This window comes from Leptidea sinapis, chromosome Z, assembly GCF_905404315.1.
Source record: "Leptidea sinapis chromosome Z, ilLepSina1.1, whole genome shotgun sequence".
In the NCBI taxonomy this organism is placed as follows: Eukaryota; Metazoa; Arthropoda; class Insecta; order Lepidoptera; family Pieridae; genus Leptidea; species Leptidea sinapis.
Window position 1 is genome coordinate 22891907 of NC_066312.1, and position 16149 is coordinate 22908055.

The following is a 16149-nucleotide window of genomic DNA, read 5'->3' on the forward strand; positions in this document are numbered from 1 at the left end:
GCAAATACATTTTATTTAGTAAACAATATAGAAATAAACAGAAATGATTTAAAACCAAATTTTACAATTTAATTAATTGTGTGTGTGTGTGTGTGTGTGTGTGTGTGTGAGTGAGTGAGTGAGTGAGTATGTGCATGTGGGTTTGAATTGGACCTTTAATTGGATCCATCTATACAATGCGTGTGTTTGTCATGTCAGTCTGATCAGAAGATTTACACTTCATCATAAGCAAGACAAGTTAGCCAATTATTTAAAGCTTTTCTGCATAGATGTAATGTCATAGGATATATATTTAAGACACGATTTATTTTATTATATAAGTACACTGATTGACAGCTAAACTGTCGTTCAGCAAAAGTAGTGCGAACAGTAATGGTGGGAGCTACTTTATTATTTCTTCTACTGATCAATTTGGCGTAATCTAGCGGAAGTGACCTGTGGACGGCTGAAATGATGTTAAGAACATAAAGTTTCCTAATTTTCAAAAGATTACAAGCCAAATAGAGCGAAACAGTCGTTGAAATCTTAATGGTTTGAAGTACATGACCTTGAGAAGTGATCTTTGAGCTCTTTCCAATTCTAAGAGGCTTATCTTAGTTGCACCGCCCCATACCGGGATGCAGTAGATGATCACTGATTGAGCCAAGGCAATGTATATTTTATTAAGCACTGTGTTATTCATAACGTGCCGCAGAGATTAAAAAATTCACATAAGTTTTCTCATCCTGGTTATGAATGCCAACTTAACCTTTAGTCAAACACGAGCCATCATGAGCAATCACGGTTAGCTCAATCGTTTAGTTGTAACACCTTGATACGCGGAGTTTGGCGATCGAGCCACCGGAATCTTCATTTTTTTTTGTTTTTTATTCTATTTTCTTTTTCATTTCATTTATTTGAGCAACTTTACTAGCAGCATGGATAGCTCAAATATAACAATTCGAAAGAAGAACCCCGTCGGAAATGATTCCCAAGGCACGGATGACACCTACTTCGAAACTGATGATACGAATCAACTATCTCGCGAAGTTTATATAGTTGCGTTTTTGTGAGAGGAATGGATGAACGGTATCTGGATGTTAATTAATTGTTAGTTATTTACAGTAAACTTTGTATTTATTAACTATTATTTGTGTAATATGTCTAGTTTGTAATTAATTCTTACTTTAATATTGTAATTGGCTTACGCCGTTTTATTAAAGTATAAATAAATAAATCAAATAAAATGATGCCGAGATATTTGGTACAATTCACCTTTTCTATGGAGGGACAGTTACAATTCAATTCGTGTGGGTTGGAGCATGAATTGATTCTGATATAGAAGTCTTGAACGGGCTTGTATCTGTCATGTGGAGAGAAAAATAAATAGTTTGTTTTTGATATATTGAGTGACAATAGATTTTGGTTTAGCCAATTTGAGACTCTTTCAAGGCCCACGTCAGCCTTCCTCTGTACGGCTTCCCACGAGATACCAGAGAAAACAATGGCTGTGTCGTCAGCATAAGTGAATATACTCGCCCCGTCGATCTGGAGGTTACATAGGTTGTTAATATAGATTAAAAAGAGTGTCGGGCCAAGGACACTGCCCTGCGGTACGCCAGATTTCACATTTTCCATTGTGCTGTGAAGTATTTAAGAAGTCTATTGTTAATTAATTTTTCTATTATTTTTGAAATAGCAGACAATACAGAGATAGGTCTATAATTGTTTACATCAGTTTTAGTCCCACTCTTGTACACAGGAGTAACAATGGAACGCTTTAGAGAGGAAGGAAAAATTCATGATTTAAAGCAGAGATTAGCCAATCTTGTAATAAGTGGAATCAAGTAATCTTTAGAGAGTTCGTTGAAATTCCGTCCCAGCCAGGAGCGCTTCTAGAGTCAAGACTTATAAGTATGCTGTTAATCTCTTCAGTATCAGTATCAAATAGTACAAAAGAAGATTAATGAAAATGATGTATAGAAGGACTTTGGTAGGAGCCAGTTTGCTCAATAATTGTTTTAGCTAGCTTTTGTCCATTTTCAACAAAGAGTCTATTAATCAGATTTACTGAGTTTTTGTGGGTCAGGAGTAATATTAAGTAGCTCGATGATTTTAGTTTTAGGAGGCTTATAATGAGTTATTTCATTTATACTACTCCAGAGAGCTCTAGGGTATCTTAGGGACTTATTTATTTCATCTTTGTTGTATTTTATTTTAAGCTTCTTTATGAGATTAGTGCAATAATTTCGGAAACGTTTGTAGGTTAATTTTAGAATAAGTGTCTGTAGGTTTAATCTCAGTTTAATGTGCATATTGTTTCGAAGTTTGATGCATCGCAAAACTCCAGGCGTTATCAATGGCTTCAATATTCTTTTAGTGTGCGATATCACTGAGAGTTTAGTGTTTACTTGGATAGATACACACTTAGACAGATTTGATCATTTCTACTAAAGAATTTGAAAATAAATTAGGGTCATAAAATATATTTAATTTAGTAACGTCTGTGGATATAAGGGTGCGATATGCTTTATTAAAATCAGTAGTAGTTTTAATCTTGCGTGTTGACTCTTTTTCATATGTGCTCGATATAGTCAACACCACCATGTTGTGGTCTGTTTCTGTAGTATTTAGTACAAGTACATAAGCTTTATTTTCGTTCTTTGTAGTTTGAGAATGACATGTAGCTATTCTCTCTCGTGGATGTAGTATGGCCCGGTAAGAGACCATGAAAAGATAGTACATTTAAATATTCAAGTCTATTCCTACGTTCATGGGCTTTTCCAGTCTGAGTAGGTATAAGGTCAATATTTATGTCGCCTAGAATAAATATTTTTCTGTGATGCGTGATAGATTCAAGACAGGAATTGAGGGAAGAAATAAAGTTATCAGCTTTGTTGTAGGATGGGGATCGATAAATACCAAGTAAAGTATAATTAGAGGTCACAATCTGAAGTCCAGTTGCTTCAAAAAGAGCTAATTCTAGTATTTGGACCTGCAGGTTACTTTTTACATAAATCACCACTCCATCATTCTGATTAAGTAGTCTAACTGCATGATAGGAAGTATAATTTGTCATAAGAGGGATTGGTTTAGCTAAATTTAGCCTGCATTCAGTTAGGATTATAATATCAACTTCAAAGCTAAGTTGCGACAACGTTGACTGGATGTCATCAATGTTCTTGTATATACTTCTAATGTTTTGAGTAATAATATATAACTTATTGTGGGAACTACTTACATTTTTAGATAGATCTTGAATATCACATTTAATTGAGGTTGCAGTTTGTATTTCATCTAATTCGTGCAGATTATTTAAACTATCCATAGTGAGTTAATTGTGAATGGTAGTCATAAGGCACAGATGTTCTATGTGTGGCCATTTTAGTATATAATATGAACATGCATATGAGAGTGCTTTTGTTGTGTGGCGTATGTGAGAGTAGTTGGAGTGTAGCTATACACATGTAACTTATTGGTATAAAATGATATTGACTTTCTACCTAACATAATACTAACTTGAGATTAAGATTGTGTGTTTTGAATGTCAGTAGATTAAGTTGTGGGATATGTTATATTGTGTATGTAGTGTATGTGTGAGTTGTTATTACACAGTAGCAATTTAACATTAATAATATTGAAAATACTAGATTTAAAATTAAAAGTGTCCGTTTGAAATTTTATTAACAAAAGTCACAATATATTTTTCTGCAAATCTACTAGACACTGCTCTGATCTTATTATGATTTGTTTATCTCCTTCTTTTTTCCGGAGGAAAATATTAGAGCACCAACAGAAAGCGTATTTGTTCTTCTTACGAAATTCTCTGGCTTGGAGATAAAGTTTTTTAGTTCTTGATGGTATTTGTTCTTCTATGTACACACGTTTCTGATTCCCAGGGAGGCCAATCAGCTTATTGTTTAATTTATCACTAGCCAATTATTGGTTATTGAATTTTCGTACAAAGGATAGCAACTGCTGTTTTCTTAGTACTGTGGAAAATTCCACAATAATAGGTCGCGTAGTGGATGTTTTTCTAGGAACAGCACACATCACGAAGGTCACCTGGGGAAATCGGTAATACGACTGCTTGACTTATATTACATAAGAGATCATTAAGCTTACTAACACTTTCTTGTTCAAGTGGTGGAATATTACGTATTTCGATACAAGACGAGCCAGATTTGTGATCAGTATCTAGAAGTTTACGCTCTAGTTCTGTAATATATTGTTGTTGTTGCCGCTCTTTTTCAAAACCTTAACTTCATTTTTAAGGAGTTCAATTTGAATATTCATAAAAGAAATAGATTTCTTAAAATCTTCGTTTATTTTATGTATATCTTGGTTAGATTTTTGAATTTCAGCATTCTATTTCTTCAAGGCATCCATATTTCCGACTAGTTTTGACAGTAATGTAGTTTGAGTGGACAAGGATTGCATTAAGTTAATATTAGATAGTTCAAGCGTGATATAATCAATTAAATACTTTTTAATAGGGGAGCTATTTCGCCTTAGGCGTTTGGATCGTTTTTTATTTGCTTGCTCATCTTGCAGGGTCTCATTTGAGTCAGTGTTCGTTTTTGATTGAGTACTGGGGGGCTTTGATTTGTGCATATTTCGTACCAGGGAGCGTTGAACATATGCCATCATAGAATTTTAGTTTTTAGTGAAATAAGTATTTTCTAGGTATCTTCAAATAATCAATTCAATAAAGGTATATTATTTTCAGTAATATAAATGAATAGTAGGGCAAATGATAAGAGTTTTTAAGAGTATGTAAGTTAATCTTTTTATATTTTCAGAAAAACCCGAATTCCAAAAAGAACCGGAAGACATACTTGTGGATTTTGGGCAGAATGCTTTGTTCGTATGTTCGGCAACTGGAGAACCTGCCCCTGAAATTATTTGGTACCGTGATGCTACTGTTGTTTCTCTTGAAAGATCAAGATATGAAATAATGGAAAACGGATCGCTTATGGTCCATGAAGCTGATGAAAATGATATTGGAATTTTTGAATGTAAAGCAAAAAATTCAGTTGGAGAAGTACGATCGAAACCAGCAAAAATGATGGTTCATAGCCAAGAAAAAAAAGATGGTGATTATTTACACTGTGTCAAATTAAATAATCGGCTTTACAAAGCAACTCGATTTAAAGTTATTATAGTTTTCTGAGAATAATCCAAGAATATGCAAATAGTTTACAAACAGATATTATGCTTATGATTGGTTTATTCGTACGTATAAATTTCCCGCGTTTACTTTCAAAGCTGCTTGACATTCGGTAAACTTCAGAATAATCATTGTTTTGACAATGTTGTCAGCGATACAGTCAACATTTTGCATATTCTTGGTTTATTATCAGGTATAACCTTATAGCAAGTTTATTTGGAAGGCCGTTTATGTTTTATATTATATTATTAAGCCAAAATTGCGTCACTTATTATACGTTAATATGTGGGCGGAAAAATTGTACGGAAAACCATTTTTAACGCGTTGTTCATTTGTTTTGATGTTTGTGTATTTAATAGTTTGAAGAACTTTATTGGACAAGCATTTATAAACGAACTACGTGTCAGCCAGTCAGTCTTAATTATTTATAAAGTATATCTAAAAGACTAAATAGCTTTGTGCATCCAACTTTTCAAATTAATATTTGCTGTTTATTTCAAAATATTATTTATTCATTTTTTATTTCTTCGTGGTTGTATTATATAGCATTTATTACGAGGGAGAAAATATCGAATCCACTACCCAGATGTATGGAGGCCGCCCACTTCGTCTAGTGCTTTTAAACTCAATACCCGTTAGCAATCGCAAACTCTCTCCCCTTGGTGAACAATATTAAATTTAATCATTCAGTAGTAAAATTTATATCGTAATGTGAATATTTATTGTTACAGGTTTTCCAATTTTCACAATTTTACCTCGCAAGCAAGAAGTTCGCATCAACCAACCTTTAGTAAGGTTTGACTGCACTGCACGCGGAAATCCAGAGCCCCACATTTCTTGGTTATTCAATGGAGAAAAAATGCTTCTCTCTGATCGAGTCACCATGCGTCACAATGGTTCCATTTTTATAGAAAACGTTGACTTTAACGATAGTGGGAACTATACATGCGAAGCCGAGAACATACTTGGTAAAATTTCATCTTCAGGCAGCCTCGAAGTAATGGGTAAGGTGATTTAACTAATAATTAAAAATATTATTTCAGTTCCATTTTCTATATAAATTTTTGTTACAGTTCCTCCTGCGTTTATAATGGTACCAAAGGATCAAACAGCTGCTCTTGGAGATACAGTATATTTTACTTGTACGGCTAGAGGAGTGCCAAAACCACAAATTACTTGGTATAGAAACACCATGATTCTGCCTCCAGACGAAAGCATCATTTTAAGCGATAACAATCAAAATTTAACAATAACAGAAATCAGTGGAGATGATGACGGAATTTATCACTGCAGAGCAGAGAATTCAGAAGGTCTTACGGAAATATCTGCTTTTCTAAAGGTGGAACAAAATAAAATCATTGTTCCTAAAATTGTGCTACGCCCAGAAGATTTAGATGCTTTCGAGGAAACGTCTGTACAGCTACCATGCGAATATGAGAGTGAGCCACCTGGTAATGTGGAATGGAGAAAAAATGGGAACAGACTTACTACGAATGATCGCTTTTCTATAACAATAATTGGTAGCTTAGTTATCAAAAATATTACGTTAGCTGATAGTGGTAGTTATGAATGCTCGGTTCACAATGAATATGGGCGTGATACTGCGGCTGCATTTTTGACAGTAAAAAATCGTGTAGTACCTGGTGAAGAATATATCAATATAGCCTTAACTCAAGCCACCCGAGATGTTGATCAAGCTATAGCTCGAACTGTTGAAGAATTATTTAATAATAAGCGTAGAGGTACTAGTTTCCATGAGTTATATCGAATTTCTAGATTTCCTGACGCATCTGCTCGGGACATTGCAAAAGCGGCGGATATCTATGACAGAGCATTATACATTATACGAGAGTATATGGTGAATGACTTAAATGTTACAGTTGATGGACAATTTAATTATGAAAATTTTCTTTCCAAAAAACTTTTGGACGTGATTGCAACTTTATCTGGATGCGTAGTACATAGAGAAGCTAAAGATTGCTCAGATATGTGCTATCATACTAAATATCGAAGCATTGACGGTAGCTGCAATAACCTTGAGTCTCCAACATGGGGTTCTTCCTTGACCGCTTTTAGACGTATACTGTTTGCACAATACGAAAACGGTTTTAGTCAGCCAATAGGATGGAACGTAAATCATAAATATAATGGATATACATTGCCAAGTTCGCGTTTAGTGTCAACAACGGTGATAACAACGAAGAATATAACTCAGAGTGAGTATTACACCCACATGTTAATGCAATGGGGTCAGTGGTTAGATCACGACTTAGATCATGCGCTCCCGTCAGTAAGCTCACAAACATGGGATGGGGTTGACTGTAAAAAGACTTGTGACTATGCACCACCTTGTTTTCCCATTGAAGTACCACAAGGTGATCTCCGAATAACAAATCGTCGTTGTATTGATTTTATTAGGACAAGTGCTGTTTGTGGCTCAGGAATGACTTCAGTTTTATTTGAAAATCTTCAAGCAAGAGAACAAATCAATCAATTAACTTCATTTATTGATGCGTCCCAGGTTTATGGTTATGAAAAAAACATCGCTGAAGATTTACGTGATTTGACAAACGACAATGGTACTCTGCGAGTAGGGGCCAAATTTCCGGGTCGCAAGCCACTTTTACCTACAACTGGCTTGAATGCAATGGACTGTAGGCTAAATCTTGAAGAAAGTACTCGAAGTTGCTTTGTTGCCGGAGATATTAGAGCCAATGAGCAAATCGGACTTGCTGTGATGCATACTATCTTTATGCGGGAGCACAATCGAATTGCTACCGAGTTAAAGACATTAAATCCTTTCTGGGATGGGGACCGACTATACCAAGAGGCTAGAAAGATAGTGGGGGCAGAAATGCAAATCATAACGTATAGACATTGGTTACCGATAATTCTGGGCCGCGAAGGATATTCTTTATTAGGGGAATATACTGGGTATGACCCATATTTGAATCCTTCTATATCAAACGTATTTGCTACAGCAGCGCTTAGATTTGGTCATTCTATTATTAATCCGATTCTCAACCGCTATGACGAAAACTTTGAAACGATTCCTCAAGGTCATTTATTGTTACGTGATGCTTTCTTTTCTCCTTGGAGATTAGTTGATGAAGGAGGAGTGGATCCATTACTGAGAGGTATGTTTGTAACTCCAGCGAAACTCAAGACACCCACGCAAAATTTAAACTCTGAACTCACTGAAAAACTGTTTTACTCTGCTCACGCTGTAGCTCTTGATTTAGCAGCCATGAACATACAAAGAGGGCGTGATCATGGTATCCCTGCTTACACTAAATGGCGTGATTTTTGTAATATGACAGAGGTCAACAGTTTCGATGACTTAGCCAATGAAATATCGGATCCATCTGTTAGAGCTAAGCTGAAAGACCTATATGGTTCCGTGTTTAATATCGACGTATGGGTTGGTGGTATATTAGAAGATCAAGTAGAGGGTGGTATGGTTGGACCTTTGTTCCGGTGTCTCCTTATTGAACAATTTCAACGTTTACGAAGTGGTGATCGCTTCTGGTATGAAAATCCTTCAACCTTCAAATCAGATCAGCTGAGGGAACTCAAACTTAAGACTAACTTAGCTCGCATTATTTGTGACAATGCTGACAATATTGATACAATAAACCAGAATGTGTTTGTACTTCCTGAAATTCAAGAAGGGCTTATGTCCTGTGATGATCTACCAAAGATTGACCTTCGCTACTGGATGGACTGCAAAACTTGTCATGACAATTTTGATTTAGAAAATAATCGCGTTCGGAGAGATATTGGAAAAGCTAACCTTGCTGATCAGTTGAAAGAAAATGAGTTTATGCTTGAAGATCTGCAAGACTCTGTAAACATCCTAAGGAGCACGGTTAAAGACTTAAGAAAGAAGGTTGAAGAGCTAGAGATGAAGATAAATAAAAAATAATTTTTTTAATAATCACTTTTCAGGAATAATCTTAATATTGATGTATAATATTTTACATATTATAATAAATATATAATGATTTACATTAAATAAATAGCGATAGGTGGTAGGCGACTACGGGTTTTTTAAAAGTGGGAGAGTCACGCTGCCGTCTTATGACGTCAGCACAATCGGGGCAGACACATCCGGGTTACTTACCACACTCGCACAGAACACCGGCGTTAAGAAGCGGCCTAGTGCCGCTATGTTTCGTGTCGTCGTTGTCGTTGTCGTGTTTTGGCCATCCCCCCCCCTTCCAACAAGATTATGAAAGTGGTCCTACAAGAGATATTACTCCAGGAGGGTACCGGCTCTACTAGAGCCGGAGAATCCCTCCCCGAGCATTCTCGCTCGGGCTGCCCTTCGTATTCTGGGGAGGGCACATTACGGCGCATGTCAAAGGATGAACAGGGCAGTAACACCACGGCACCCCGCTCCATGCTTAATGTGGACTCTTGTAACATCAGGGGAATTCACTCCAACTTAAAGGGAGTGTTCCAAAGAGCTATTTAACCTTATTCCTGCCGCCGAATTCCACCTTCGCACGACACGCCACAAGTTAGGATATCATTCCCACCATCTGGATGTGTGGCGATCCTCCGCAGTGCGGTTTTCAAGGAGCTTTCTTCCACCTACTACAAAGCTGTGGAATAAGCTTCGTTGTGCGGTGTTTCCGGGACGATACGTCATGGGTACCTTCAAAAAAAGCACGAACACCTTCCTTAAAGACCGGCAACGCTCCTGTGATTCCTATGGTGTTACAAGAGAATGTGGGCGGCGGTGACCAGGTGACCAGGTGACCAGGTGACCCGTACGCTCGTTTTTCCTCCTATTCCATAAAAAAAATCATTTAAATAGCAGTCAGGAGGTAAGGTGCCTGTGATGCTGGCAAAGTTACCTCTCTATGCCGCCAAATAAATCCTCAAAAAGAGGTTTATTCTAGACCTTGCATCACATGTCAAATCTACCTGGACAACTCTTTCATAAATTTTGCTGTTGATGAACCCCAAGGACCCACCTTCTCCAAGAGAAAATCTCCCTCAAAAGGAAGAAATATGTCTCCATCACCGAGTAATGCATATTTTTGCCACTTTAGGTTTTCAGCCACACCCACCGCTGCTCTTACCGCAATAAATACAGTATTAACATATTATGCTGTATGTTAGTTTAATATATTGTGTTTTATGTTAGTTTTTGTATATTTCATTAAAAAGAGCGCAAAAAAAGAATACTGGTACAGTTCCTTGCGCCGCTTCTTCTTCTACTTACTCAGAGCGATATTTGTTTTCGAAGCTACCACTACCACCTACGGTGACTACGGAAACAATTATCGCTCGTTAGAAATGACGTCAAAAAGAATTCTAAACGAATTAACTTTGAGAATAATGGTTATACCTTTTAATTTATGCATTACTTTATTTTGTACAAAGTATTTTAAGTAGGTAGCTTCAAATCAATTAATTTATTATAATTATTAAATACAATTTAGTGGTTAAGTAAGTCTGAAAATGGTTCAAATTTGGTTTCTTCCTAAAATAGTGCACCTAGAACGCAAAGAGATTATGTATAATATTATAAATTTTGGGTACATTTAAAATGTCGAGCTTGTTCAATGCCGCATTATAATGGTGTTGTATTATTTTTATCCGTCAATCGATCTACATCGACTTACCTGACGACAGCAGCTAAATATAAATATTAATAGAAAATTAAAATAAATAGAGTTATTCCTGAAAAGTAACTATTGAATGTCTATAGCCTAACAGTTCTTAAAATAAGTAAGTGTGAATAAAAAAATAAAATAAAAAAAAACTAAAAAAAATTATAAAAGCTCAAAAATAGATGTGATATCGGTGTCGTAAAATGTCCGTCTATTATGTATCTATATACCAATGTTTTTAGCTTAAGATAGCATAACAATAATTATTAGGATACACGGTTTCTCGCATAGTAAAAATTTAAAAAAAATTATAAAAAAATATGTGATATTGGTGTTCAGGTATTAATTGTTGTTATATATTAAGGTCGTACTACTAAAGTATTTCTCCTTAATTATTTATCTTATATTTAAATTTCTCGTGTCCCGTGTTTCTTACCAAACTCCTCCGAAACGGCTAAGCCGAATTGTATAAAATTTTATGTGCCTACCGGGTAGGTCTGAGATTTTTCATACCCCAAAATGATAAGGGTGACCCACCCCTAAATATTTTTTTTATGTTTTCGTTTCGTTAAAAAATACATACAACTTCAAATTTTCACCCATCTACGATCTAAACTTATTTTTATATCGCGATTTTTATATTATTCTGTTCTGATGGAAACGGATCCGCAATAGGGTTGCAAGATGTCATACGAATGTAATTGTAATAACATACATTTTATATATTTGGTTGGTCTGAGAATCGGTCGTCATCAATTTTTTATACCCCAAATATTTTAATTACTTTTTTTATTACTTTTGATGGCAATACAACATCTGCTGGGTCAGATATTAACATATAATAAATAAATAAGGAGAATATAAGGTGTTTGCATAGTTATTACTTACATAATTATAAGTATTCATGTTTCTTATCTTAAGATGTGTGTAGAGCTAGTATAAGTACCTATTGTCTATCAAACTCTCAGAACAAACTCTTGGGAACCAAATAAATAGCCTGCGGAACGCAATAATACTATAGCAACAATAGTGAATTTTATTGTGGTGCATCCAAATACGCATATTTCGATTGTTTTGATGCAAAAAATGATTTAAATCGATTTATTTTTCAACCCTATCATTAATAAGAATATAAAGGAGACCAACCATTTCCAAAACATCGTGGAGCTCAAAATGTGACGAATCGTTACAATTAAATTATGAAAACTTTCGTGAGTCATTATTAAATTATTATATGTTAATATGACTTTACTCACGTTTTTGTCGGTGTCGGTACTGACTAGTTTTGGACCATTCGAAGGTTCAGGGTGAGTGTGGTAGGTTCGGGGTAATGTCCCAAGAGGTGGGACGTTAAGAGCCGTATTAACAGATAATTGAATCGTTACAATGTTCTATTTTTAACAGCAGTTGTAGTTTAGTTTCAGTTTGATGACCGTTGCAAGACTGTTGATCGAGAATGGCCCCGTGTTATTTCATATTATATACTTATTACATATAATAATAGGCTCTATCTAGATTCTAGACGTGTAAAGTATCTAAAATAATTAGTTACCAATACCATTTACTCATGTTGGCCTTTTCTTTATATTGACACTGAGATAGATAGAGACTAGATTTGGTTTCCGGAGAGGTCACTCAACTGTTCAACAACTATCGCGGGTTACTGAATATGTGTCACACAACTTAAATCTAAAGAAGTCGACTGGAATGTTCCTACTGGACTTATTGCAGAGTAAACTGATTAGCCTAGATACTCCAATTATGCTTGCGAACTTAATAAAATAGTACTTGACTGAAAGACATTTTTTAGTTCATGTTGGTGAAAACTCTTCATCTCCAAAATCTGTACCTGCTGGGAGTCCCTCAGGGCTCCATCCTGGGACCTTATCTGTTTCTTATCTTTGGAATGACATCCCCATACAAAACCACACAAACATCGCATGCTTTGCTGATGATACAGCGTCCTTTACCTCATCAAACGATATAGATTTAATAGTTAGCCGGCTCCAATTATCAATAGACCTACTTTTTGCCTATTTCAAAAGATGGAAACTTAAAATAAACACGTCAAAAATAGAAGCGATACTTTTCACTAGAAAACGCAAACTACCTACACGTCAAATTAAGGTCGATGACTACCAAATTCCTTGGAGCAAGTCTGTTAAATACTTAGGTATTACCTTAGATAAAACACTCAACTGGACAGCGAACACTTCAAGATTTTGCGAAAAAGGTATAAAGGCCATAAACGCTTTAATTCCAGTCTTCAACAGAAAATCTTGTCTAAGCAGCCAAACTAAAATAAGTATTTATCGCACCCTAGTCTGTCCCTGTATAACCTACGCATGTCCCGTATGGAGCAGTACATGTAATACCAATTTTAAAAAGCTACGAGTTATCCAGAATAAAGCGGTAAATATTCATACGATACCCCAATGTTTAGAAATCTCACTAAATTATGTAACAATATTGGCTTGCCTAACGTATATTATTATATACACAAAGTTTCACAAAATTTTTACCTACACATCAATACTAAAAACAATAATTAGTTAATTACCAGCTGTTAAGTATGAGGACACGAGTGAAACAACTGCTTGCTCGAGACGCACTGTCGTTTAATTAAACATATTGCGTAGGCACACGCCGCATACACAACACCAGCATAGGTAGGTGCAACCAAAAAAAAAGTTAATTAATTAAACATTAGAAAAAAAATCAAAAAAATTAAACATTAGGGGGCGTCCATAAATTACGTGAGATGTTTGAGGGAGGGAGGGGGTCGAGTCAAATCTCATCTAATCTTACGTTGGAGAGAGGGGGGTCTCGGCAAATATCACGCAATTTTTTTCTGATTGAAACAAAAAAAATTATACTATTTGCATTCATTTAATCATATGGACATGTTGGTTCCAATAGTCTCTCTTGAGACCGCGCATGATTCTCCATGGACTGAATTAGAGTAGATATTCCTTTTTTAATCACAGTAGTTACGATTAAAGTATTCTATTGTTAATTTTTTTTAACACTTATAACTCTTAGCAATATTGATTACTAGTCTTAACTAGTCGTAAATAAAAGCACGAACCAATTTCTTTTTTCTTTTTACAATAACAATCCAACGCGTTTACGTAAGAAACCCACAAAATCTCACGTGAGATTGGGGGATGGGGGGAGGGGGTTGAATAAAATCTCACGACATCTCACCATACAGGAAATTCAAAAAAACACCTCACGTAATTTATGGACGCCCCCTTATCGATAAATACGAAATATTTAACCCCAACACTTACTCAACTGGACTTGTCTAGTTATGAGTCATCACTCAACAGGCACATCTACTCGTGCAGTTACGAACAACGAAGCACTGTCTGCGTTGTTCGCGAGCTATTATCGCCCGTATGCAGAAGATACCTAGGGTGCTGGTGGCATGTGAGTGACAACGACGGATCGTCCACTCTTGCGTAGCACTGTTGTTTACAAACCTGATTCTCATTTCTCACTCAACTGAAGCATACATATAATTATATAAGTTACCTGTTTGTTATTTATAATAATTAAGTATATATACATTAAGTATTTGTAATTTTAAATTCCTGTAAATAGTATTTGTAATACAGGCGATATCTGTTAAAAACGTGTTAGTACTGTTATTACTTGTTTTTTTAGGTTTTAATGTACACTGGAAATATACAACTGCAATAATTATGATATTAAAGAATTTTCAAATCAATGGACGCACATAATTTTCAAATGGGCACACGGCCCTTTTTCAACCGCAACAGCGACCGCTAAGATATCCACTACTTTTCCCGCATGAGTAATACAAACTATTTATTTTTAACACTTAACAACTGTATGATCAAATATATTAAAATTTTGTTTATTACAAATTAAAATGATTACCTTGCTATATTTTTTTCGAAATGGTCGGTCTCTTTTCTGTTAATAGCACATCTATTAATCTTTTCAAGTATATCATAGCAATCGCACTGGGAAAAAAAATATTTAGGATTGGTCACCGCAGCGCTCCAACTAGATACCGCACTACCTAAGAACAATAGCTTTTTTTATTACGGCAACTATTAGATGCTCGTGTGCGTGGCATCTTAACACTCAGTGGCATCTTTATAATCTTGTAACATACGCTTCTTCTTATTTTTCATTGAAATTAATAAAATGCATAATACTTACTTAATTGCATAATACCAATTTTTGTGATTCCTGTGTCTTTCTTATTTCTTGTAGTATTATTTTTAACAAAGTTTTACTACGCAACCCGGCATTTTAGTGTTAATTATTAGTAAGGTTTAACAGAACAAGTGGCATTCGAGCTAGTTTCGAACAATGTTTGACGTTGAACACATTGTTCGAAACTGGCTTGAAAACGCCCTCTTGGGCGTCGTATTAGTTGCCGCACTTTGCGACTACGCCTGCGGTATCTAGTTGGAGCGCAGCGGATACCATTTCTTAATCTAAGTCTACAACCCAGTTATTTCAAAATATTTCTGCTCACGTAAGATAACCGGTGTCAAATTCACAACACATTTGTAATTTTTTTTTAATTTTATAAAGCAAAATTTTGGTGTAACAGTCACTTATCACCACCTGTAAGTCTAATATCAGTCTTGAGTGGAAAAGTAAATAAATATGATGCAACGAATAAATATTATTGTTAATTTAATTTATTTATGAATATTTTCACTTACGTAAATTATTAACAGCTCGGCACTTTTGGAATTTCGTTTGTGTAGGAATATTTCGCTGAAACAATGAAAAGTAAATAAACATCATCCAACCACCAAGTTTTATGTTTCATTTAAATCCCCCTTTTTATTAGAAAAGACAACCTAGCGAGTTACTTCCACCTGATGGAATGTCAATATGCCAATGCCCATAGATGTTCACAATAGAAGAGGTCTTGCGCTGGCGGTCTTTGACATAGGGAATGTATACTCTCTAAGTTCTAAGGTTATCCCCTAACTTGTATCGGTTTGAAGATACTGCTGACTGCTGGAGATGATTCCAAGAACAGCAATGGAAGCCCTGTGTTCCACAATAATTATGTAACTAATGACATGATCAAGTACAAATCTTATGACAAAGTTGTAGTTCCTTGATGCCACAAACAGGGGCACGCATTCCATTTAGGCAATTAGGCAGTGCCGACCTCGTTAAGATCCTAAATAATTATAGCACTAGTTTTAAAATTGTTTTATTTTAATTTGGTTTGCAATACCTACATTTCTAAACATTGTATTATTAGGTAGGTACTTGTATGACACAAATAAAGACAGTAGAATGACACAAACTAAAATAGGTATTAGGTTGACCAAATCGTCCGGAAACTATATGCGAAACACAAAAAACTTCAAT

General features: G+C 35.4%; 1 protein-coding gene across 1 annotated transcript in view; it reads left to right on the plus strand.

The window, feature by feature from the left end:
• The window catches only part of LOC126978878 (peroxidasin-like), a 68513-nt gene extending 52935 nt beyond the window's left edge, over positions 1–15578 (plus strand). The window contains exons 5-7 of the mRNA XM_050827994.1: positions 4782–5075; positions 5881–6153; positions 6223–15578. Coding sequence (XP_050683951.1) covers positions 4782–5075; positions 5881–6153; positions 6223–9074 — 3419 coding nt within the window. The 3' untranslated portion in view covers positions 9075–15578. The remainder of the gene's footprint in view (positions 1–4781; positions 5076–5880; positions 6154–6222) is intronic.
• Positions 15579–16149: the final 571 nt, after the last annotated feature.